General features: G+C 36.9%; 1 protein-coding gene across 17 annotated transcripts in view; it reads right to left on the bottom strand.

Annotated features, from left to right (window-relative positions):
• Positions 1 to 5223: 5223 nt before the first annotated feature.
• Positions 5224 to 27269, bottom strand: part of SLIT2 (slit guidance ligand 2) — a 256993-nt gene continuing 234947 nt past the window's right edge. For 12 of the 17 annotated variants that reach the window (XM_026792123.2, XM_026792124.2, XM_026792125.2 and 9 more), the window contains 8 exons: positions 25323 to 25416; positions 23327 to 23464; positions 22994 to 23234; positions 22525 to 22655; positions 17282 to 17436; positions 11352 to 11640; positions 8162 to 8373; positions 5224 to 7072 (listed from right to left, as the gene is read on the bottom strand). In XM_026792123.2, coding sequence (XP_026647924.2) covers positions 6831 to 7072; positions 8162 to 8373; positions 11352 to 11640; positions 17282 to 17436; positions 22525 to 22655; positions 22994 to 23234; positions 23327 to 23464; positions 25323 to 25416 — 1502 coding nt within the window. In that variant the 3' untranslated portion in view covers positions 5224 to 6830. Of the gene's footprint in view, positions 7073 to 7717; positions 7810 to 8161; positions 8374 to 11351; positions 11641 to 17281; positions 17437 to 22524; positions 22656 to 22993; positions 23235 to 23326; positions 23465 to 25322; positions 25417 to 27269 lie in introns of all 17 variants that reach the window. The other 5 variants (XM_026792129.2, XM_026792130.2, XM_026792127.2 and 2 more) reach the window with 5 other exon arrangements.

The raw sequence follows: 27269 nt of genomic DNA, 5'->3' as shown, positions 1-27269 counted from the left end.
TCCAAACAGCAAGCAACTCCTAAAGCCCAGGTCAGAGGGTACTCCTCTTATTGCTGTTACCATAGCAGAAACACATAAATGTGATTAAATAAATACAGCTAATCAGAAGCAAAAGAAAAAAAAAAACCCAACCAAATTTGCTGTAGAACCAGCTCAAGTTAACCTAGTCTCAGAGGACTTTGAAAGAAAACACATTTCTAAAGATGTTCTGTGAGAGATTTTAGGCACAGCTGCAGGAAAAAGACAGTATCCTTTTCCTCTCTCTGGAAGCATTAAATCTGTTCTGGAAATTAAACAAAGTCGACAAAGTTTCATAGAAACAACAGATTGAAGCCTAGAATGTTAAAAACTATGAGAAATAAGAAACATGTCCTGAAGAAAGGCTACTGGATAATTTTAAGGAACTTTAATGTCAGAATAAGCAACCCAGCCACATTAATCCTATTTTGACTTGTCTCTTGTGATATGGAAAGTATCCTAAAAGGAATTTTAAAAAAAGTATAAGTAGTAGCAGTCAAAACCAGATAACCATCCCGTGCTGTAAGTCTAAAAATCTACAAAATAAGTAAGTTTATATCACTTTATGGCTGTCAGACTGTTTCAGAGGAGCTAGTTTAACATTTTCTGAATTTTAAAACCGTTAGAATGTTTTATCTCATTATCTGTATGTATAACCTTCTTCTTTAAGGCAGGTCTTCTGATCCCTCTACAAATGTTACTGCATATCTAAAACAGGAACAAAAAAAAACAAGTCTCAATTTTCTATATGTAGCACAGGGCACTGATTTAGAGTGCTGAGGCTCGATGTGTAGAACTAGAGGAGTTTCCCTCTAACCTGGAATGAAATAAAAAGATGGAATTGTAAAGACCAGAAAACACTACTCAGATCAGCATTCTGAAATAACGTTGTGGATCTGGGAGGCAGTTTTGAAGCCTGTTCCCATGGCTGAGCAAAATTCCTGCAGCACGGGTGTCATGCTGTAGAGCTGGAGTGTATTTGCTGGGACTGTGCATAGCCAGGAGTCTTGCTGTTCAGTGAGATGACTGCTCTTTCTCAGCCTGACAAATGACATCCAGCTCTGACAGAATACTTCTTCTCTGCTGGCCATCACCCCTACGGACACTGGCCAGAACAGCAGCAGCAGGAACAAACCCTCCAACTCTGATTTAATTACATGGAGCCCAGGAGACTAGTGAATGGAGCTGTTAACTCTGTGTTTAGTTTGCTTTTCCCATCTGTGTTTTATTAAACGGAGAGCAAGATTTATTCACTTTTTTTAACATCAGGATCTGTTGGTGTCCAAAATGATGGTTGATGTTAAGGTATGCATACAGAGTTTAACCTGGCTGAGGGCCAAAGAGGCCTATGATTTCCAGACTAGACGATTTATTTACAGAAGGACACTAAATCCATCTATTCTAAAATATCTTAGAAAGGATGAGCCTGACTTCCCACTCTCCCAGGAACACAATACATTGGGAACACAGTGAAAGAGCAGGCTCTCCAGGCATGCAGGCAAACACTTCAGTTTTACTGTCCTCCTGACAGCCCTTACATAGTCACAACTACCAATGATTTTCTGATTTCTGCTCCAGGAATCTTAAATAGATTGGAGGTACCAGCTCTGTCTATAGATACTTCTAAAATCCAAGAATCCTGAATGGCTCAGCTGGTGAACTGCACTTCATGGGAACTGAAATTATGTGCCAGGCTCTCCACTGTAAGGTGAGATAGCTGAAGCACAGACAGCTGCACACCAATGAGCTACTGCAGGAATAACACTTGCTTCCAAAGGAGTAGAAAAGAACCAAAAGATGGGATTTTGAATTGCTTTGTAAAGATACACTTTTGATCAAATAATAGGGTTAACTCAAGACAGAAATATCAAGTGTGTGTTTGTCGGAATTGTAAAGGGTTTTTTAAAAAAAATGTAAGTTTCAAGCAGCAACAGATAAAGCTCCCAAAATAGAGCTTCAAAACAAACAGCCCCCAAGACTTGACAGTTTTCCAAATCTTCTGTGCATTTTCTTCTTAGCAGGGAGCTCCTTTTTGTAATATACCCCTCTCTCTCTTATCTCTTAGTCATCACCTTAGTCACCACATCTTAGTCATCCTCTCGTCAAAATTAACATGGTGACAATCCACTTTAGTGCCTTGCTCCCATCCCTGCAAGTACGCTATGGATGACTAGGTCTTCCAGACTTTTTGTCATTTCCAAAACCTCTGCATGCTCCTCTTTCAAAGCAAATGCCTTCATAACATCATGAGTGTCATATTGTGGCACCTAGACATATTACACATCATATTACAATGATTCTTGTAATACTAAGGCTCTTGGTGTCCCCCTATGGCAATAAAAAGTATCCTGAAGACAAAACTTTTACTACAATAGATCTTATGAAATTAACTCAAAGCTTGCTCATAGCCTACCATTGGTTTGCTTAGAACAGAGTTTTTATCCCTCAAATATCCATTTACCCCAGAAAAGTTAACACAGACTGCAGAATCTGGTTCCATGTGTGATAGCTGCTGTTCTGAATTGACTTGCAGTGTTAATAAAAGAGCAATGCCTTTAGTTAGCTTTATTCAAGAATGGTCTTTTTTCATGCTCTTTCACAATTTTGTCATCTGTTAGATGACAGTAAGAGCTGTGCAATACAAATTAAGCAGTATTCACGTGTTTTCTCTTTTTTACAGCTTTTAAGAACACTGGCAAAAATGATGGAATCTTCCTTTTATTTTTCTTAGTTTCTAATGAAAGAATTCTAATTGTATGCTGTGCTAAACTGAAGTGAGAACTTGGCCACGATACTGAGTCATATCCTTCAGATCCAGTGCATTTTATGGATTTTATTCAATACATTAAAAGCAGACTGTGTGACAGTGATTTCTAGGGGAGGTAGCAGACACAAGAAGAAAAACCTAATCCCTAAGCTGTGTTAAAAGCTGCACGACTTATGTTTTTGAATGAGCACCTGTGTCTGGAGTGTTCTGCAAAGAACTAAATTCTCCACTGTGGCAGTGATACCTAAAGTGACAGCTCCTTCATATCCCCATTTCCCTTTTGGGGAACACAGGGACAAGGCAGCTTATAATAGCAGTATTACAAGACACTTGATTTAGGTATTAGAAAGGTGATAGAGTGACCCATCCCATTGAGGGAGTTACCTCTTGTCATGCACAATGGCACTTTGTGATGCTTCAGGATGCATGAGGTGCTGAGAAAGGGGGTAAGGAAAGCTCAGTCACCACTTGATGTGGGTACCTTGTTTTTCTTCAAAGCTGAGTTTGGTTTTGGGGTGTTGGGAGCATTTCTTTCCCTTCCTTCCTTCCTTCCTTCCTTCCTTCCTTCCTTCCTTCCTTCCTTCCTTCCTTCCTTCCTTCCTTCCTTCCTTCCTTCCTTCCTTCCTTCCTTCCTTCCTTCCTTCCTTCCTTCCTTCCTTCCTTCCTTCCTTCCTTCCTTCCTTCCTTCCTTCCTTCCTTCCTTCCTTCCTCCCCTTCCTTCCTCCCCTTCCTTCCTTCCTTCCTTCCTTCCTTCCTTCCTTCCTTCCTTCCTTCCTTCCTTCCTTCCTTCCTTCCTTCCTTCCTTCCTTCCTTCCTTCCTTCCTTCCTTCCTTCCTTCCTTCCTTCCTTCCTTCCTTCCTTCCTTCCTTCCTTCCTTCCTTCCTTCCTCCCCTTCCTTCCTCCCCTTCCGCCACTTCCTTCCTTCCTTCCGCCACTTCCTTCCTTCCTTCCGCCACTTCCTTCCTTCCTTCCTTCCTTCCTTCCTTCCTTCCTTCCTTCCTTCCTTCCTTCCTTCCTTCCTTCCGCCACTTCCTTCCTTCCTTCCTTCCTTCCGCCACTTCCGCCACTTCCGCCACTTCCTTCCTTCCTTCCTTCCTTCCTTCCTTCCTTCCTTCCTTCCTTCCTTCCTTCCTTCCTTCTGCCACTTCCTTCCGCCACTTCCTTCCGCCACTTCCTTCCGCCACTTCCTTCCTTCCTTCCTTCCTTCCTTCCTTCCTTCCTTCCTTCCTTCCTTCCTTCCTTCCTTCCTTCCTTCCTTCCTTCCTTCCTTCCTTCCTTCCGCCACTTCCTTCCGCCACTTCCTTCCGCCACTTCCTTCCGCCACTTCCTTCCTTCCTTCCGCCACTTCCTTCCTTCCGCCACTTCCTTCCTTCCTTCCTTCCGCCACTTCCTTCCTTCCTTCCGCCACTTCCTTCCTTCCGCCACTTCCTTCCTTCCTTCCTTCCTTCCTTCCTTCCTTCCGCCACTTCCTTCCTTCCGCCACTTCCTTCCTTCTTCTTTTTCTCTCTCTCTCTCTCTTTCTTTCTCTCTTTTCCTTCATTCTATTCTATTCTATTCTATTCTATTCTATTCTATTCTATTCTATTCTATTCTATTCTATTCTATTCTATTCTATTCTATTCATTTTTCTGGTTCTGCTTGGAGACCACAGAAGGTCACTCTCTTGATGACAAGATCACCAGTAGCTGCCAGTATTGCTTGAATACCACTGCAAAGTTCATCTTTCTCTGTCAATATGAGGACAGAAAGCAATCCAGCTCCAGATACAGGGACGTTGAGCTCCAAGAGATCTTTCCATACCCAAGAATATTGTTTTAGGAGTGTTAGGCAAAAACATCTTCTTCCTCCTCAAAACTACCCCTATTTACAGCAGATTTTTTAGCAGTCGCAGAAAGTGCAAAGAAGCCCTCACCAAAGGCTGTTTCACTGAATATGTAGACAAATTCTAAAGTAGACTAAGTAAAATAAACACAAAATTTTTTGTAAAAAAATATATTAGAGGAAAAAAAAACCCCTGGTTAAGTATCATCCCATCCATTTGCTTAAATTTAAAATACTTAGTCAAAGATTAGTGAAACCGAATCCCTCTAAAGAATCATATTGCTAGAACAACTGTAAAATTGACATTTTTATAACCACTTAAGTATTAGGATAGACTCAAATTGTCTTTTCCTACAGTGTACTGTAGTTATAAGTAGTTTTCTTAGTTTTGGTATAAGTTCATCTGAGTTCATAATGCACAGACATTTTCAGATGTCACTGCCTCTAGTTGTAATTATCCCAAGTCAATTCCTTCTTCAGATTTTCAGCAAGGAATACACTAGATTTAGGGTTGGGTTTTATTCTGTTTTTTACCAAATATTCTTTGCAACAGATGTTTAATTAAAGGCTGCTAGACAATTTAAACTTCTCAGAAGAATACAAATAAAAGCTGTTAATGAAGTAAATATCTGTTTAATTTACAAACATCAGTAGCATTACTGATATCAGTCCAAATATGACAAAGCACACTGCATTACACATGTACATCTAACTTTTTTGTAAAAAAAATAATAAAATAAAATTGAAAAAACATCTGCATTTTTACAGGGTACCCTGGGTTTTACTGAAAGAAGAACACAACCCACTATTGATTACCAGTTCTACATTATAATTTAGCAGCAACATGTTAACATGGGGAACATTAGGGGCAGTAGAGTAGTTTTATTATTTGGGGAAAATCACAGTTTTTGATAGCACAGCCTTTTCTTCTTTTTTTATAAAAAAGGTAAAGAACTCCATAGGAATATTAATTTATAAAGATCTATCTTCTAATGGAATTTTCTACACGCCATCTTATTTTCTGTAAGTACTGTATATAGGGAAAATTAACTTCTCTACAATTGCCATCTAGTGTAAAGACATTTTCTGTAATATATTACAGGTTCTTGGAAGGTGTCCTGAATATCTGTTATCTGTGAAACCACAAATTGTCACCACTTTCTATTCAGTGACACCAAGTGGTCAAATTCTAAGGAAAAGGAAAAGGGAATGGAAAGGAAAAAACAGACTGAAAACATTTACCCCAAGACGACATGCTACGTTAGTTCTATTGCAAAAAAAATCCTGATTTTTAAGTCCTTTAAAAAAAATTACAAAAATACTGGGACAAATATAAATTAATATATATTAAAGCATTGAAAAACAGTAAAAGGGATGGCCTAAAAGGGTTAAGTACAATGTACTTTGATACAATAAATATTTCTCAATGAAACCCAATACTGTATAGACCTGTTTAGAACTCATAGAAACAGAAATCCATATTATTACTAATTTATCCATCAATAATCTATTTTATCATCCCCGGAACATTTATATTACAAAAAATTAATACTGTAAAAGGGAAGATAAACACTTTTTTATGCTTCTTTTCCTAACATGCTGACATAAAAGTACACATCATCAGGAGATTTCAGGATTATAGTATATTCTTGTATCTCCTATTTCCCATTCATTAAATGAGATCCCATCTTCTCATGATGTTTAATAATTCCAAAAGACAAAATGTGTTTCAAACAATTGTTATTTCTGTATAATCTGATTCTTTTTGCTCATAAAGCTTCCTCATCCACAGGTAAGTGATTGGTGTGGTCTGTCAAGACAATGAAATAGACTGATACGAAAGTGAAAAAACAAGCCTCGTGTTCTGGTCAGTATTTCACCTCTGAGCTGTTAAGTTGAAAGTCACATGTGTATAGTGTCAGTGTATCTTCAGCATGTTATAAAGAAGAATCCATGTTAAAAGCAGTTAAAGTTTCCCATTTCTGCTGCAATGTTACCAGGTCTTTTTTTTTTCTTCAAAGCTCCTCTTGGGTATGAGAAGTCTCAGTTCAAGCACTTGAATCTTTTTTTTTTCAATGAAGAAAAAGTCTTTATTCTCATAATAAAAATAAGTCTGTTCTGTATTTTACAATATATTTCAAATATTTCCACTATGAAGCATTAATTAGTCCGACACGGTCAATAAGTATACAACATTTTCAAAAGACAAGTGTGACAGGGACACTTAGGAGGGACAATTTGTACAGCCACACTTCACCACTTTTTCCACCTCGTCCACGAAGGACGAGCCGTCGGTGCACTCGAAGGAGTATTTCCGCCTCTTGCTGCGCAGCGGCCCGCAGCACTGCCCGGCCGAGCACCCGCCTTTACACTCTAGTCTCGAAACCTTCTTGGTCGTCTGGCACGCAGCATACCCTTGCTGCTTTTGGTAGTAATCTCGGACTCGTTCCCCTCGACAAGAGATTTCTGTGGGAAACAACGTTCAAAATAAGAGGCATGGTTTTGAGGCACGGGTCAAAGAATGTGTAATGCAGGAAGGTGGTGTGCTACTATTTGCAGTTGGGATTGGTATTTTAAAGTTCGGCCGAGACTGTGCATTGGAAACTAGTGGTTCTTCCAAATGTAATGCGATTAATGCTGGGTTTCATTCCCTATACCTCCTATTTTTGGTAAAGCTTATATTATGTATGTGTAAACCATAAATACGAAGCTATTACAACGACAAGAAAATTGGAAGCTTAAATCTTTTCCTCTTTTATAAAAATACACATCTTCTGTTGCTACACTGCTTGCAGCTGGTTCTGTTTACCATAGGGAAATGTTTCAGAGAGCATGCAATTTAATTTATTAGACCTGGAGTTTAATATTATTCAAACTCTTATTTAATATAAGTTACATTCCGCTAACTTCATAAATTACTGAGGTATAAAGGCAGCTAAAAATGAGACATCTGTTAAAAGTTCTACAGCCATATTCTTCTATTCACATCTATGTACAATACAAAATAAATGCCATCTGGGGTAAGGGAAAAGAGGGAGAGGGAGAGCTTTGATAGACAAAGGAGAAAGAAAAAGGTAGGGGGAAAAGTCATCCTGTTTTCATCCATCTCACCTGCATAATTCGCTGTGATAAATCAGTTGAAGCTGAGAGGTCAAAAGTAGAGTTTGTGATAAAACTAGGAGCAGAATCATTGGATTTGGCTTCTCAGTTGCAGAAGGTAGAGAAACAATAAATACAGAAAGATACAGCAGGTAAAAGGTAATAGTTAAATATAGTAAAAATGTGTTTTTGAATAAAGGCAAAAAAAAAAAATGTTTTCACAGCAAAACGTTTGATGAAAAAATCCTCAAAATGCAAACAAATTCATGGGAAAGGCTTGGTTTTTCTCTCATCAAGATAAAGTCTTATGGTAGAAAAAAAAAAGCAACAAATGTGTGTGTTGTGGAAAAAAAAAAAACTGGTCATGTTTTTGGCTGTTCATGTGCTTGGCTGTTCATGTTTTACTAAAAAAGCCTATTTTTTAAGACCACAACAACATGAATGAATTTTTTTTACCTTTATCACAACTGTCCCCCGTGTATCCGCTGCCGCATTCGCAATATGGTTTCCCAAGTCCTGAAAGCCTACATTTGCCATGTTTACACCTGATGGATTGGCAGGGGTTAAGCAGCATTTCCTCTTCATCACAGAGGACTCCCCCATGTCCCTGCAGGCATTTACAACTGTATGAAAACGCATTGATCGGCAAGCAGGTACCATGCACACATCTACAGGGGAAACAAGCCCAAGAGAATAAAAATAAATTATTCATCAAAGTTCAGGCTAAGCAACATTAACTACAAATACTTTGGACTGTACTCAGAAGAAATTGCTTTTGTTTCTAATGGACTTTTTCAGTGAGATGCAGTGAAGTGGTTTATAATTAGTATGCAGGTTTACACAAAACAAGCTGCAATACAGAACTCCCTCTCACCAGAAAATAGCCACTGTAGATGTGTTATGGAAAAATTTTACAGGCCACGAATATTAAAAACAACATTTCCTGTCTACCTACATTTTCAGCATGCTTTTGAGAAAAACACAGTGAAATCAAGCCAAAGAAAAAAGAAACTCACCTGCAATTCTGGTTTGTGTATCATTTAAAAGAAACTCCATATTGTCACTCATGAAATATGGGGCTCCCAGCACATACAGTTCAGCTACTTCCTAAGAGAAGCTATTCTGACTCAAGAAATGGCAGTTTCAAGTTGCACATTGTTGCTGTGGTTGAAGTCTGATATTTCAAAACTGGTATATAGCAATTCAAAATGGAAGGCCTAGACAGTATCATGGGGCAGATAGCTTCTGTTGATTTTTCATTATATTCAGCATTTGATCTTTTCACCATATATAAAAATCCACTTTTAGGACTTCTGATCTACAGTTACTCAGGTGGCACTGACATCCTGCCATGCTCTATACAGGCTTTAGATATCAAAGCAATCTGTGTCAAGATCTTTGGTAAAGTTTTGCTTTGACTTAGAAGATGATTAAATTTTAGCTAATGCCAACTCTCATACTTTTGTTTCCACCTGCTCTTTGAAGCTCTAAATTTCATCTTGTGAACTGTACTGAAAGGAACATCAAGCTAAGTGCAAAGTCTCAGGCACAGTTTCATCTCATCTAATTTTAGGTACCTGTGTCAGGCACTCAAGTTGGATGTATAATTGCCATAAGCTCCAGACACAGTCAGTCATGGGGAGAAATGAGATTATCTAGAGGATGTTAGACAACTTGAATTCTTATTTATTCTTCTGAAATGTGCTTATTCCTTTACTGACTAGAGAAAAAACTTTGGTCACTATATTTTGATTTCAAACACCTAGATGTAGGTAAAGTAAATGTGTCTTAAGCCTTTTCACGATGTGCAAGGATCTCTAAAAGATCATCTACATTTTTGAAACAGAGATCACAGTGACAATTCTGTTATTCAGATAAAGCAGAATGTACAACTGTATTAGATGGATAAAATGCATCTATTCAATAGACAATTTAGAGTTGAATCAAGAAATACAGAATGAAAATCCCCAGAAGTAAAGAACAACAAAGTCCTCCTCCACTCCAAAAATAAACAAAAAAAAATTGGTTTGGCTTTCTCTCTTAAAAGCTCACAGCACTGTATACAGCTGAAACAAACCCAATTCTTGGAAGCGCAAAAAAAATATTTACACTGTGCTCACTCGCTTCTGTCTTTGATACTGCCTACATCTGATACTGATAACTTCATAATTTGCTGCAAAAAAAGCACTCAGTTTGGGTGATGACGTGCACAATTATAAGAAACAATGAAGAATCTAGTACTTCAAGGACAGCTTAAAGAAATTGTCTTTTCTGATAGTAGAACTTGTGGGCAAAGTTTGATGTTATTTTTTAATCCTCAAGTATTGAAATATAAAGTCACATTTGCATTTTATAACCTGGTGTGACTACCCTTCTTTAAAGTCACTGTGAAAGAGGACAGCCTAAAAAAATGACCAATAAAAAATTAAATGCTATAATGATATCCTTCAAAACCTGACTGCTCTAGCTCTGGGAAAAATTCAAAACTTTAAAGGTACTGAAAGAGTCTATAACCAATATAAATAAAACTGTGTTGCAAAGCATGCTAACTGCTGTATAAAACTTTCAAGGGTCAGACTTTCCACACACTATGTGAAAAGATGATTTAAACATCATTTTATATAGGAGTTGAAAAACATCTTATTAGAATCTCTTAGAAAACTTAGGCCACTGGTCCTTAAAAGTCAAAAATCACATAGGCAAATGCTGCACTGAAAAAGCAGCAGCCAAAGGACCCAAGCAAGCTTGCTTGAATGGAAAAAAAAAAAAAAAAAAAAGATGTTGCCAAGCTGTAATAAGGACAGTGGAAAGACAAACAGAATAGCATCTTGCTGCCCAAGATGAATAAATACAAAATAGCTTTGAACTTCTGAAGTTTCTGATCTTCTTGTGCTGGGAGTCCATGAACCCAAATAGAATCTGTCTTGATAGTAAATTTGAAAGATGAATATGCATAGATATCAATACTATAATATACATAATTGTACATATCTTTTTCTATCTCCACACATTTATATATAAGAATCTTTCTACAGACATGCATAAATATCTAAACTAAAATGTTCTGCTCAAATCAGTAAATAGAATTATCACACTAAGACTTAAACAGAATTTCACCATAAAGATGGAAATCTATTTTCCTCCTAAAACCTGGGGTACTCTGAAAATATAAAATATTAGGTATGTCCATTGTATCATTTTTCAAAACCATAGTAGAGAATATTGTTATTATTATTAATAATAATATTAATGGTTTAATTACCTTATTCTTTACAACTGAAAATAAGAAAATAGGTTTTTATTCAATTTACAACTACTTCAAAATTATTTTTGTGCCAAGGGTCATACCCACAGCTGCATCAGTGCATCTCATTGCAAAAGAAGCACATACAGAAGTATGCAAGAGCACCTCCCAGGCTTTAGGCAGAACTTCAGTGAGATGTGTGTATCTGCTCCCCTGAACTGGGGACTTTCCCTCATTAGGTTTATGGAAAGAACATATGCTAAAACCTGGATGCCGTTTTCACTTTTACATGCCCAGGTTATGTTGCTTCTTGCAAGTGTGAACTTTTATAGAAAAAAAATACAGATGACAGGAGACATATGTGCACATTTTACTACTGTTTTTGCCCGAGTTAGGACATACTTATTTCCGAGACAGGGGTCGTTGGTTTGCTGGTCACAGAGCGGTCCCGTCCATCCGCCTTCGCACTCACAGGAGAAGCCTGACTGGCTGGTAGCATGGCATGTGCCATGCACACAAACTTTCTTATGGCAAGGCTCACAACCTGGCAGAATTCCCACTTGCAGGGGCACATTTCTGAAGTCCTGGAGTTCACTGTTGATATACAGATTCCGGATGCAGCCATGGAAGCTGGTGCCGTTCTGCCCTGGCGACTGGCGCAAAGCCGCTATGTTGTTTTTCACAGGCATGCCTAGGAAATTAATAATAGCAAATAACCAGTGTAATAATCTCACCATTTTCTATACTGTTTTCTCCCATTTTTAAAACACTTTTAAAAGAATGCTTCTTCTAAATTAATTATTCCTAGCTATTCAAACTAGAACCACAAACAATAATCTAGTTTTTGGAAACTGTCCTTGTTGTCCAGCATTTGTGTAAACCAGCTGCAAACCTGTAAATCTTTAAGTCATGCTTAAGAGATGAATACAAGACTTCACCAGAAAGGAAGCTCAGAGCTGTGAAAAGGTCTGCTTTGCCCAGTTTTTCCCTAGTGCATTTAAGTCCAGGATAGCACACAGTTTCTGAATCCCAGAAAAACAAAGGTTGTTGAAATTTAGCAGCTGATATGTCATTTTTTTGTGAGCTAAGATACTCATATCCAGAAGAATTTAGTAGGATCAGCCCATCAAAATGGAGCTAGCATACACATTTCAAATGTGAGCTTTTGCTATGGAAAATTTCTTGGAAAGGATAGTTTAACAGGTTGAGGTTCCAAAACCAAAAATACTTTTGTTTAGCATGTATTAAAGACAGATTAATAAAATAAAACTAAAAGCCATTCCGAGTTTGCCAGTACAGCCTAAACTAATCAATAATAAAAATAATTCAACATCTAACTGCTATGTGTTTACACTTTTAGATAATGCAAATGTCCCCACTGTTGACCATTTTCAGAGTAATTCCTCTGTTACCTTCTATGGTTATAGGTGCAATTAGAGCAGTAGATGTGACACATTTATTCTGTTATAATAATTAAAGAATAATTCTGAATAATTCAAAAGGAACATTATTATCAAATGTTTTCTTGTAAACATGAAGTTCTTCTACTCCTTTTGTTTTCTTTTAACTTATTGCCAACATATTAGCCTATAGCAGATACCTCTTAAGAGAGTGCTTTCTAATAATGAATACCTCAATGCCCAAGTGAGTCCTGAGATTCACAAGTAAAGGAAATCAAAGTACACTGAGCATAAAAAAGATCTGTTTACCTGAAAATAAATATTCTTATTAGCTGCATAGGTTTATTCCTAGACAAAATCAACAATTTTCATTCTGGTACTTGAATAATGACAAGAAAGCAGCAATGTTCTGCATAGCTGCTCCTTAATCATGTAAACTGATACTTTTAATAACTTTCTATATTACTATGAACAGTTAAAGAGAGTGCATGCAGTAACCTAATGAAGTAGACCTGCCTTTCATTTAGAGGTTATTGTAATTTCATTTGTGCTAGGCTTCAGTGATCATAGAAATGAACAATATGGTATCCATACTGTTGAAGAGCCTAATCTTCTTTGATCTTATCAGTTAAGTAAGTGTATGGGGTTTGTGTGGCCAGGCTTCTCCAAGAAGCTGCCAAAAGTGTCCACCCTGTCCAAGAGAGCCATTGCCAGCTGTGTCCAGGATGGACCTGGCAAGTCTGCCTAGGCCAAGCCAATCAGCTATGTGATAACATATCTATAAAGGAAAAAACCCAAAAGAGTAATTGTGTAGATGTGACCAGAGAGCAGTGGGAATATTTGAGGAGCAGCTCTGCAGACACTGAGGTCAGCAAAGCAGGATGGGGAGGAGTTCTCCAGACACCTGAGATTCCCCGGCAGTCCATGGTGAGACAGCTGTGCCCCTGCAGCTCATGGACATTCACAGGGGAGCAGAGATCCACCTGCAGCCCACGGAGGAGACCATGCTGGAGCAGGTGGATGCTCGAGAGAAGACTGTGTCTCCATGGGAAGCCTGTGCTGGAGCAGGCTCCTGGCAGGATCTGTGAGAGAGGAGCCCCCACTGGAGCAGGTTTTCCTTGGACTTGTGACCCTGTGGGGGACCCATGCTGGAGCAGCCTGTTCCTGAGGAACTGCATCCCATGGGAACCAAGGGACCCATGCAGGAGCAGTTTGTAAAGAGCTGCCTCCCATGGGAGGGACCTCAGCTGGAAGAGGGGAAGGACTCTTTTCTCTGAGGAGGATGCAATGTCAGAAACAATGTGATGTACAGACCATAACCCTAATGTGCCTGCACTGCTTGTAGGAAGGAGAGAGAGAACTGGGGGGAAAGAAGTTAAGCCTGAGAAGGAGGGAAGGGTGGGGGGAAGGTGTCTTAAAAAAATGTTTTACCTCTCCTTATCCTACTGTGATTTGGACTGGTAATACTTTAAATTCATTTCTTCAAGTTGAGTCTGTTTTGCCACATCAGTAATCGGTGAGGGTTCTTTCCCCATCTGCATCTCAACTTATGAGCTTTCACTGCATTTTCTCTCCCCTGTCCAGTTGAGGAGGGGGGTGATAGAGTGACTTTGGTGGGCACTTGGCACCCAGGCAGGGTCAAACTGCAAAACAGGCTTTGAACTATTATATTAAAGGACTCAGACTGCAAACAATAATGAGTTTCCATCTCCTCACATCTACCTGCCATATTCTCAAACCAGGGACAGGGTAGAGTCATCAAGGCCCCTTCACCCTGTTGTCACCCTTGAAAGTCACACTCAGCTAATGCTCATAGAAAATGCTTAAAGTATCTCAGCAGAATAGATGAACTGAAGTTACTGTCTGTAAAAATAAAAGGTGTATAAAACTAAGCACACCAATGCAATGCTAAACTAGATGTAATACTTGAAAGTGTCATGAAACTTAGATGTGATTTCTAGGAACCATATAAGCACATATGTTTGATACCAGGCAATAGGTGGTATATCACACATGATTCAGAAGTTTTTTGTTTATATTCTCTAATAAGGGAGACATTTGGAAACACAATAAAAACATATGCTCAAGCTTTCAGCCTATACACTTTTGCTTCTTCTAGCAAGATACCAAATGTCAGAAGGCCAAAGTGTGTGTAAAACCTGGTTATATTCTTTAGAAATATTTCTTAGATAATTTTTGTATAAAGATTCTTTACCAGTTAGGAAAGAACTGACATAGAAACAATACAGACAAATATTTCAAATCTATTTTTGGCAATGTAAGAGAGTAGTTCCCACCCCCTTTTAAGCTTTTGGATGCTGAACCAGACTACAGGTAAGTTACTGCTCAAGGAGGCAAATGGTAGGAATCTCTCTTGAATAACAGTCACACAGTAAAACTGTCGAAACAAGTATCTAATTCTAGAAGCTGCCAGAACAGAGCAGGCACAAATGAGAAGCAGCTGATACTCTACCTGTCTCAGAAATAGGGACATCCATGAAAGAAGGTGCCACTCTCAACTAGTAAAATATGCTCTAATTTCCGAGAGAAGAATGTGAGGTATCAGTGATGTCTGTGACTCCTTTGAAGAATTTTTGAGAAGAAACAGATTGTCCCTTAAGAATTCTTACAAAAGCCATGCACTTTCAATATGATTTACTGAAATTTGTTACAGAAAGACTGAAAAATAACAAGCACGTGTATTCTGACCACACACTCCATACACTTGGAAGAGGCAAAAAACCCTCAAAAGGTATAAATCAATTAGCTCAGTTTTGGTAAAAAAAAAAAGGTAAATTACCCCTTTTAAACCAAGCTATATATTGTGACCCAAGAGTAACATTAAAAAAAAAAAAAAAAAGGAAGGAAGGCAGAGAGAGAGGGAATGAGAGCAGACATTGTACAAGGGCTTGCTGTTAAGTCTGAATTTCAGCCTGCCAACTGAGGTGATGCTTATCAGAAATGCCATTTTAGCAGAAAAGTGGTAAGAGTAAGTGTAAGCTACATGATGATTTAGGTGTCAAACTCAGGCTTTGGCAAAGATAAAAATACTGCATAAAAACCTAGTGAGAATTTAAGTTCTTAACTGATGAAAATGTGTAATCAAATTCCCTAAAAAAATCTAGATATAGTTGGATAAGAAAAAAATTATTGAATCTCAAAAAGATGGGTGATATAAAGTTAAAAGAGTGAAAAATACCTGCCCTGAGAATTTTAAAAAATCATAAACAGATAAATTTGATAAAGAAGAGGAAAGATTAAGATCTGAATGTCAACCTACTGGGTTTTTTTCCTTTATTTTGTTACAATGTGCTTCTATGATTGGTTTTTATTATTTTTTGGATCAACATTTTCTATGACAGCAGAATAATTGTCTGTTTGGAGCCTGAATGTGAAAAATTATAATAGAATAAACACGGAACCTCCCTAAGGAACATGCACTAGAATGCAGAAGACTGCTGCACTTATGTATCAAACCCTTAAGAGAAAAGATTATTTCCAAAAGTTATTCTTCCAATACTTGAAGATGAAAATGCAGATTAGTATGTTTCTCTGAATGGAGGCACAGTTCTGCAGGGTGAAGAAGCAAGGAGGAGAACCATATGTCACAAATCAGCATTGCAGTGGTAACAATGTGCCCAGAATAAATGTTTACAGTTGTCAGTCTGGCCTCATTTCATCAAAAGGTGCTTATAACAGACAGGAGGATTATTGTTCTGCACTAAGCTCAGCTCTCAAGTCGTACAATTAGCCTCAGCAATCATTAAACAAACTGATGTTGATAACACAAGTAAGCAAGCACACAGTGTCCTATCAGAGTCTAGGATCCCCTCTTCCCAATGTGGCACAGGACACTGCGTAAACAGAAATTATACACAGGAGAAAATGCAATGTGCATTTTTGGAGGGCAATCCACGTTTGAAGGCATCAGCACATCAAACAAATGCACTACTGATGGCACAGTTTTTTGCAAGGAGGCAAGATGCTTAAGTCTAAAAAGTTATTCTCAGATATAAAAGAAATCAACAAAATGAAAACGAAAGTCCATTTTTTTTAACAGAAAGAACAGATCAGAAGGAAACTCCTTAAGAGTATAAGCTTAAAATAAATAGAACATGAAAATTGGTAGCTTTTAAAAACTATTTAAAAAACCATGCCAAATCTCTGAACTTTTAAGAACTTTGACTTGCTACCAATTAAGGAGGCTCTAAGTGTTGGCTGACTTGTACGTGGATTGCACAGGTCCAAAGAAATCCAGCATGAACTGTTAGCTAAAACAAAGTGTTTGAACTCACAGGTCTACAGAGTAACTGGCATCAAATGATCAAAGTTTTTCAAATATTTTAGCTGCTCAAGTTAAACAAACAATTAAACAAACATTTTTTTCTCAAAACAAACAAAACATAAGCCCTGACACATACAGTGAGGCAACTGTCTGGGCACATTCTTACCTAGTGTCCTAACTCTTATCAGCCCTAAGCAGTAAGATCTCCAGACAGAAATTACATTTCATGGCTTTACACACTGCTATCATTTCCAGCAGATACCAGTACAGGGAAACAGGAATGTAAAATGAGCAAAACAGAATGCTACCATTCTACACTTTCTGAATAGGCATCACTAAATCTTCATGCAGCTAAGCAAAGCTGAGCACACTTCTTCAGTATAATAAAAGGCTAAATAACAGCAGAAACTTACAAAATTTTACAGTCATAAAAAATAAACATAATTATAGAAAAGGAACCAGTGTAGTTTCACAACATATTATTTCTTAAAATTGAAGCTATTGACATTAACTGCCAAAGTTTCATCTTAAGGAGTTATGTCAATGAATGAGTCTCTTTAGGAAACACAAGCATGTGTTTCTTAAAACATGTTACCACAGTAAATTATCTATAATACCTCTAGTAAGAAGCAATAAAATCCTCTTACCTCCTACATACAGTGGAGAATCAAAGTTCAGAGTGGATTGCTTGGACAAGTTGGTAATTATCTTGGGGCTTCCTCCATCAATGGATAAAGATAGAACCTGATCCATAGCTAGCAGCTCCACAATGTGGAAATTTCCATCATTAATTGTTTCCACACTGCAAAATAAACATTAATAATAAACAGTTGGTGGTCAGGTTATAACAGTTTTTTACCTTTTCCCCTTTAAGAGTCAATAAAGTTTCAGAACAGAACTTCTGTAGGAATACACTCCCCTGAAAATTACATTTTAAGCAAAGACATGCACATATGCTTAAAAGCCAATACAATACAATACAATACAATACAATACAATACAATACAATACATCCCTTCTTCTGGACTAATGATGACAGGGCTGGAATTCCTTTTCTATGAAGACAGGCCGAGGGATTTGGAGTTGTTCAGCTTGGAGAAGAGAATACTCTGGGAAGACCTTATAGCAGCTTTTGAACATTGAAAGGGGGCTTATAAGAAATATGGAGAGGGACTTTCTACCAGGCCCTGCAGTAACAGGACACAGCCCTGAGAGAGGGTACATATGGATCAGATAGAATCTATTAAGTAAAAAAAGTGATATAAAAAAATTTCTTTAATATGAGGATGGGTTAACATGAAACACTGGGACAAGTTGCCAGAGAATCTGTGGACCTGTTATTGGAAATGCTCAGGATCAGATTGGATGGGGCATTGTACAACTTAATCTAGTGGAAACTGTAACTGCCCATAACAAAGACGATGGAACTAGGTGATTGTTTAAGGTCCCCTCCAACCTAAACCACTATGTGATTCTAATGTTACTTAAAGATCATATTTGCATTCAAGTCTGTGTGTATCCTACATTTTGCAGAATATTGGGTTTACATATCTTGCAAATATGAAGACCCGAGTCAAATCCAGTGATACATAAATCTATTTCATGGAATACGTAACTGCATCTAACTTTAGTCCTGCCAGACAAAATCATATCATTGGTCCAGACAGTTCCACTGACACTTGCAATAAAGTTATTTGTTATCTTTATTGGGCATGGTTACTTAAGTGTGTTCAACTTCTGGCTAGTACAGTGAATATGAATGTTGTCATGTTTTTTCTCTCATCTACATATACCATTTCCTTCTGCTTACTAACAAGATATTAACTCACTAGTAGGAGAATGCCTGAAGGTTCTCAAGGTGAAAATGCTTGCTTCAAGCATGGTGCTTACCCCGCCTAAGGATGAGCATACTCATGCTGCTGGACACAAAAAAAAAGCTGCTGGCGCTTATCAGCCTCAATATCTACATAGCAAGTGCTTAAGTGCAGAAAGTAGTCTGCACTGGAACACTGCTTAAATACATCAGAGAAGGAAGAATATCATTACTCAGTTCTGAGACTGAATAAATCATTGTACTTGCACAACTTGTAGTCCATTTTCCATTGCAGAAACAGAGCTGAATATATGCATGCAAGGTGTGAGCTGCAGTCCAGAGACCAGACATTAAAAGCATTCCCATGAAAGCCTTTATTTGTTTCAGGGCACCATCAAATAAGTGAGCTTAATCCTTTGAAAAAAGTTATTTAAATGAACCAATTGTACGATAGCCTGAAATGGACAGTCACACAGTCAATTAGCTCTTCCCATTGAGAAAGCAGGATAGCTGAAAGGGATTAAGTTCCTAAATCTCAAGGCAAAAATCAAGCAAATTACCTTAAAACATCCTTAGTGATGTTTTAATTAAGCTAACTGCTTTTGTCCTGGAACAGATCAGCAGCACACTTGGTCATTCACAGCTGTGACACATTAAATAGCTTCTTAGCCATTTATTACCAACTCTGTGAACAGCCTTTGCTCACTGTGGATCAAAGATCTGCATGGTAGCATGCATGCTTTACATAAACCCAGCTCTATTTGAGAGTGCAAACACATCACAGAGCAGACACTGGCACAATAAACACTTTATGGGAGCTGCCAGGAGGGGGACTGCCAGTTTCCATGGGGGGAAAGGAAACGGCCAGGGTTTATCATTCCTAAGGAGAAAGACTTATTCAAAGTATCAAGAAGTTTGTTTGATCTGATCAAGCAATATAAAAGATGCTGAGATTAAGTTACTTAACACATTTCAATGAATCCAGCCAAAAAAATGTGCTAAAAAATCAAAGTTCATATAACTTCTTGACTTAAGGAAGCAAGAAACCCTGATATAATGTTCTTGTTTCAAGGAAACTTATTTTACAACTTCTAAACCTTTCACTCAATAGTATTTAGCAGAATAAGAGCAACACAAAATATGCATTTTTAGAGCAAGAGGTAGTTCCAGGGATATACAAACCACAGTGTGTAAAGGCAATGTGTCTCTGATAAGACTGATTATCAAAAGCCTCTGGTTTAAACTGTTTCACTGGTAAAAATTTTCTGCAGAAAGAGAAGCCCTCCTAGGTAAGGATGGTTTAAATTGAAGAGGAAATAAACTCAAGGCACATTTGCAACATTTCCTGCCAATGCACTTACATTACTTCTAGCCCATTTCCCATTGGAGATATGAGAGCTGAATGCATAGATCCTAATGAAAAGCTGTAAGAAGAACTGATTTAAGGCTTCTGGTACTCTGTAGAAGAATAATGATCTGGGAATAAATAGTCCCACATTTCCAATAAATATATGCTGAAAACTAGTTTACAGAATGAAAGATTTTTTTTATGTAATAAACCGTTAACATTTAAAAATGGATGCCCAGACAGAATAAAACACAAGTGGATCAAATTTTTCCAAATAACCATCTCCAATGAATGAATATTATTTATTGGTCTTGGCAGTGCCATAATCTCATTTCTCAGATTGACTGATGACTCCTTTTGGGATGCAGGCTCCTCCTGCAGTCGGTTCCCATGAACTGGGAGGACAGGAGGGAAGCAAAAGGGAGGGACTGGAAGGACTGGAAACATTCCAGGAGACAGCTTTAATAAGTAACAAAAGTACAGAAAGACAACATGCAATGAATGGATAAAAAGAAGGTAAAGACCTTAAAAAGGGCGGGAGATATCACAAAGATTCTGGGAGGGTAAAACAGTAAGAACTGGAAATAATGAAGGGATTTGAGTAAACTGTGTAAAAGTTTGTGTGCTACAACATACTCCTTTCTAGAACCTGAAATAGACATTAAACAGACAAAGTTTGTAGGGCTATCACTAGATGCACATACATACCTATACACAGATGTGGAAATGCATATGTGGCTTCCAAAATAGAATGATGAAATCACAGACTCATTCAGGTTGGAAAAGACCTCTAAGATCATCAAGTCCAGCAACTAAACCAGCACTGCCAGGTCCACCACCAAACAATGTCCCTAAATGCCTCATCTACACTTTGTTGAATACCTCCATGAATGGTGACTACACGCCTTCTCTGGGCAGTCTGTTCCAATGCTTGACAACCATTTACGTGATGAAATTTTCCCTAATATCCAATCTAACCCTTCCCTGGTGCAACTTAAGGCCTTTTCCTCTTGTCCTATTGCTTGTTATTTGTGAGAGGACTCCAATCCTCACCTGGCTACAATCTTTCAGACAATTATCAAAAGAGATAAGGTATGCCCTCAGCCTTTCCTGAGCAGCAGAAAACCTCACTACAGTTGGACTATCACATGATAGCTTTCAAATATCTCAGAAACTCACCATTATGCTTATCAGAAATGAAATGTAGGTTAACAACAATAACAGAAACGAAAAATAATAACTAAAAGTGTGTATCTGCTTCACTAAACAACTGTGTCACCCTGTAAGGTTTCGCTACATTTCCTGTCCCTTTCTTCACTACACTTGCATTCTTCATTTGTCACAATTCAAAGGAGACCATCAACTATGTAGGGGAGATGCTTCTTATTATTTTGTAACAGTAACCTAATTGGGGCTCTTTGTTAATTAGTCACTTTGTTATTAACTCCTTCCACGTTTACGTTTGAGTTTTTTTCTGTGTGAGTACTGGTTTTCAATATTGCTAGATTAATCTTTATAGATAGCTATAATGGACAAGTGTGAATTACCAGTATTTATTACATTTCAATAATGCCAGAGAAAGCTCAAATTTCTGGGAAGGACATATATGTGTTGAAAGAGAAGAAGTATTCTAAGTAGATTATAGAAATGGGAGCCAAAATAACTTGGAACTACATATGACCCTTATTCCTATTGCTTATTCTCAGACAGCTATACCTATTGAATAAAAATCAACAAAAATAATTAAACTCCTGAGAAAAAAGAATCCAAATTTCTTGTGTAGCCCTAATCCAGATAGAAAATAAAAATATTATTTTGAATAGGAGTATAATTATTGATAAAAATCATTTGTTTTCAGTGAAATGTCCCTAATAGAATGCAGAACAGCGTCACTGTTACAAACTCTAGAAGCAAATATACCTACATATAATTTTACAATAAAAGTTGTAAATAGAGTGAAAAGAACATTCAAGGAAAACTGATTTAATACTTCCCTTTTACTTCTGAAAGTAATTTTAGCACCAAGAGGGCAGCCAAGGCCAGGAAGTGATGACTCTTGTCTTTCTGCTGACTCTTGCAATGACTGTTTGCTAATTCCTGTCAAGTTATACAATAACTCCCAAAAAATTCAGGTGGTAATTTTTCAGAGAGACAGAGAAATATGATTTAAAAAAAGAAAAACCTCAGAAATTATGCTACAAAAGCAGCTGTAGATTTTTTCTCTTACTGACTTTGGAAGCAAAAGCCGTTTCTTTTTCAAAGGTAGTGTCTTTTGTCAGAAATCAAGTTTTTAGCTTTCTCTTCACTTGCCAGGGAAAAATCCCACATTATATGACTGCCTAACAGAGAAGAGAAGCTTCTACTTAATTTCTGCTTATACAGTGTAGTTTTTCATTTTACTCAGCACACTAGGAAATTATGTGGCAGTTACAACTAAGAAAAAACTCCACTGCTACATGTGAGCTTTACAAATGTAAATAAATAAATATTATACTGAAAGGTAACTCTTATTCTGTTTAAATGCATCAAATAATATACTAGTTGCCTGACATATCTGCATTAGAATTACTTGCCAACCAAATCACATCTTCTGGCAAGAAGTTTTAAGTGTCTGACAACACAGTAATTTGCATATATTTCCCTTAACCATGTATTAAAAAATGTGACTTTGATACAAGTAATGAATGTAGGTTTTGTTTCAGTTACAAATGTGTTTCATCCAGGTTCACCTGTAAATAGCAGAGGCTGGATATGATCCTGTGTCATAGCTGACCCTCACTCTACCCCGGTACAGTTCCACTGCTATATGATCTTTATCGCCTTTGTACAGCAGGATCCCACTGTCTTCATCTGTGGCAATCTAGTTAAAAAATAGAAATATTTAGAAACCACAAAAATTAGGTATTTAATCAAAATGAGGTATGAAGTAAATCTGTGAATTTACTGCCATAGTCTGTTACTTCATTATAAAATTATTTTTTGAAGGACAACCTAACAAAACTCTTTCTCTTCCTATCAATAAGCCCATCTACTTCAATGTGAATATAGAGTTATTGCATTACCTCTTCTAGATTTTTAGCTCAAACTGTGAAAAGCTCTTTAAGTGAGCCAATGACAACTTTGGGTCATTTTCCACAACATGGAAAGTAATTTACTCTCTTTTCCAGAAAAGAGAATCCACAACACAAGCGAACTTACCTGTAGAGTGATATTGGTTTGGGGGCGTATCTTAGCTGAAGGGATTTGCAGGTATGATTCTTTGTTGATGAAGTTTATACTAATGAGCTTTTCACATTTCTCACCCTGGTATCCTGATAAACACTGACAGATTGGTTCACTTTCTTTTATGATACACTGGGCTCCATTTTGACATTCATAATTATCACAAGGGCTGGTGCGAGGTAGAACCATTGGCGGTGAAAACTCACAAAACAAGCCACTAAATGAAAACAGAAATCTATCAGTATTTCCAAGAAAAAACAACTGTGACAGAAGACATCCATGTTTGTACTGCCTTCAGATCTTTCTCACCTGTACCCTTCTGGGCAAATGCAGGTGTATCCATTAACGGCGTCCGTGCACTGTGCTCCATTTTTACATTTGTTGTCTTGGCAGTCGTCAAAGTCAATGTCACAATGCTCACCTACATATCCAGGTGTGCAATCACATCTGTAAAACAGCAAATCAGATAGCACAGTGCCTTTTAATGACCCACTGTGATTATAAAGAAGTTAAGGAACTACTGTATTGTTTAAAAATCAAGGAAAAAAAGGCATTCCTAATACTTTGTGTGCAAAGACTTTATAGCCTCATCATACTATTAGATGGGGAATCTACATATGTAATGAATACAGGTTTGCTAGTTAAAATGTTTACACACCTGTCATTATATTGAAGAATTGTGTGCAAATCTAGAGAGCCCTCATGAATAATTTAGGCAGGTTTTAGAATTTATGAGCAACACAGAATGTTACAGGATGTTATTCATGGCTGCAAACACTAAACCTAATCAATATGCTTTAAACCAAGGCAAATAATCCGAAGCCGCCACTGATGGTTTTTTTAATTAGTCAACTGAACAGCTATGAACAGACCAATGGTCCCTTTATGCAGTTTAAAGGGTTATGCATGATTCTTTCGCTCCTAATGTTCCACCAGTCTGATTTACTTAAAATTGTTCCATGGTTGTTGAACTAAGAGAAGTCTCAAAACCCATCATCTGTCCTCCCTGAAGCCCCACTGGTCTAGAAACAGCCCATCCTCAAGAGAGTATGTAATGATTTTTGGTTTTTTGTTTGTTTGGGTATTTTTTTCCATGTGAAACTCATTGCTAATGCTAGTGGCATTCCTTCAGGGAATTCTCACATATAGGATTGAGAGAATTCTCAGAACTCTGTCAAAAATTAATGGAAAATATTACAAATTCATGCATCCATATGATATTTTTTAAATTAAGATGTAATTAATTGTATTCATTAGATCTTGTGATTCCCTCCTCAGTGTCATTTCTTTTACTATCTAAAATTTTCTCTAAGCTGGCAAAAGTGATTTCAAATAGCCATGTAAGTTTAAATTTAGCACTTCAATCAAATATGTTTCATTTTGTATTCAACAACAGGTATAAACAAGATAAGGGAAAAAGAATATAAAGCAACATATCAAAAGTCTGACTGAGATACATCTTGAAGTATACTGCATGTGCTATTTTCTGATTTAAAAGTAACAGGAAAGAATAATGAACTGGAGAGTAAAGTATACGACACTAAACTAGGTTTATTGAAGTGACAGAAAAAAACAAACATAATGCACTACAACAGAAACCAAACAATTTTTCTGTTTTCCAGTTTGAAACTATCAACTTAATTTCACATGCAACTGAATATTTAATATTTTTATGCCATATTTTTAATAAAATGTCATCCATAAGTATTGGGAATGACAATCTGATTTTAGCACAAAAGCATGCTGTGCATAAAACAGGCACTTGTGAGAACAATTTAAATCTGCAGGTTTCCTGTATTTATTAACCTAAAGTCTATTAAAACAACTTTAAATTGTTACATACTAATTAATCATGATAAGGATATAGTGTAATTAAAGATTAGCTTTCCTGGGGAGGGACTTTTTTACTTTGTACATTTCAGTGTGCCTTCCTAATAATCTCTTTCACAATTACTTCTCTAAAAGCAATATAATTATTCCACTTCAATTAAATGCAATTATTTTCCTACTGCTCAAACTCCTATAAGGGTTTTTGTATAGACCATCATAAAGGCTGCCTGTGTTTCTATTTAAAATCTGGTAGGGATTAGACCTTTTAAAGATCAGTGAAATTCAGTAAAACATACTTAAGATAATAATGCAGCTTTACATGAAAATAATGGCCTGTTCTGCCATAAGGTTTAATAATAATCAAAATTAGTACTTTGAGAGTAGAATTGGCTTCCACTTAAACAGAAAGAAAGGAAGCTAAGCAGGATACAAAAATACAAACTTCAGTCAGACTCTATTAACATTTCAGACTCACTTGTATCCTTTGGGTGTTAAGATACACTTTGAATCATGCTGGCAAGGATTCAGGTTTTGGGCACAGAAATCTAATTTCTCCTCACAGAGTTCACCTGAAATACAATGTATGTTGTCAATTCAGTGAAAATATCACAGTGACCTGAAAATAGCACTGAACAGAATTTTAAAAGCAATTCCTTTCCTAACACTAAAATATGCATACTTCTTTACATAGCAATAGATATCTTTAGAATAAATATTAATACATAAATAAATGGTTATACAGAAATAACAAAAAAATAATAATATACCTGGTAAATAATTTATAAACAGTATCAAGTTCAGTCATCTATATATGGATATAAATGGTAATTTTGTCATTCTTTTTTCTTTTACAATATTTATTTAGCTCTGCTATATAGCAACACTAGTGACTGAAGTCACTAGAACAAGTCATCAATATGGTTTTCTTTTACTTATTTCTAATCACATAACACACAGATATATCCAGATTTGCACTATCACTATAAGTAGTCTATTACCTGAAAAAAACCTGTTAATATCACTGCATGTCAATACAATTCCAATTATCCAAAAATGAAAACTTGTTTTCTACTTTTCCTTAAATATGACTCTCCATTTTTTGCATTTGTTAATGTACCATAATTATCTATAATCTGCTCTGTGAAAAGAAAAGAAAAAAAAATCTATGTAAAATGTCTATCCTTCCCTGCTAATAGAGGCAGTGGCTCTAGTTTCCAAAATGGGCTTATAATCAAAAAAGTTTTTTACTATGGTTATTTTTTTTTTATTTGCTACTTTATTAAAGGAGACACAGGTTTGTACACAGATCAACAATATCTTGTTCCCTGACTAATTTATCAGATGATGCCATGGATTGTGCACTGGCTAAGCTTGTAATCACTGTTTTTTAAGGTAGGTATACTTATTCCAGCATCCATATGAAGAATATATGTGTAATATACAGGTATAAACCCTGTGCCTGCTGAATACAGGGACTGACAAGGCCATCAGACTCTGAAACCATGGAAGCAGTAGGGTTGTCCCTGTCCTTTATTCCCTTTCAGTAATAAAACATTTTATTATGCAAAGAAGTAGAACTGTACATTACAGTGACAATGACAAACAGAAGAGCAGAAGAAATGAGGGAATGATCAGACACTTTCACTGCTCAAACTGCACTTGCCTTCAAAGAGGTGACATTTGGTATCCCTCAGTTTTACTGAGCTGAGCATGGCAGTGGCATGCAGTGCAGTGGACAAATAAACCAAAAAGGAGCTGAGAAACAGTCTATATTAAACTAAGGATAGAGAAAAAGGCAAAACTGAAGCAGGAGCAAAGACAGTTACGCCAGTTGAGAACACAACTGAAAAACATATACCAAGTGCAATAAGACATGAGACCTCTACATCTTCAAAAAATGAGAGGACAAGCAAAAAAACAGCTAGACAAATATTTTGCAGCCACTCAAAAGACTCAGACTGGGTCTATACAAAGATTAAATTAAAAAAAAAAGTAAATAAATAAATGAATAAATAAATACCACATTCTCTATTTGCAAGTAGTGTGTTTTCTCTACAAACCAAAGGTTTGGAAAGGTTTAAGATAACATAAGAAAATAGGCCTCATGAACAGGTCACTTAATAGCCTCAGGAAAACTGTCAGTAACAACATGACTTAGTCAATACATGTAGGAAATTGAATGGAGATCAAATGCAGGCCACTGAAGATGACAAATACAAAGGGTTATAATTCTACCCTCAAAGCCTCTTCAAGCTCTCAATAGAATTATTAGTCTGGAAATGTGCAATTGTTATGACTAGGTCAGTGCACAAAGAATCCTGAAATACCAGGGATTGTTTTCATCCCACGATATATTAAACAAAACCCAGATCCCTTTCTCTTTTCAAAGGGTTTTGTTCAAACAAACTCCTATATATATATG

The sequence above is a fragment of the Zonotrichia albicollis genome, chromosome 5, assembly GCF_047830755.1.
Source record: "Zonotrichia albicollis isolate bZonAlb1 chromosome 5, bZonAlb1.hap1, whole genome shotgun sequence".
Classification (NCBI taxonomy): Eukaryota; Metazoa; Chordata; class Aves; order Passeriformes; family Passerellidae; genus Zonotrichia; species Zonotrichia albicollis.
This window is presented reverse-complemented; position numbering and strand designations above follow the sequence as displayed.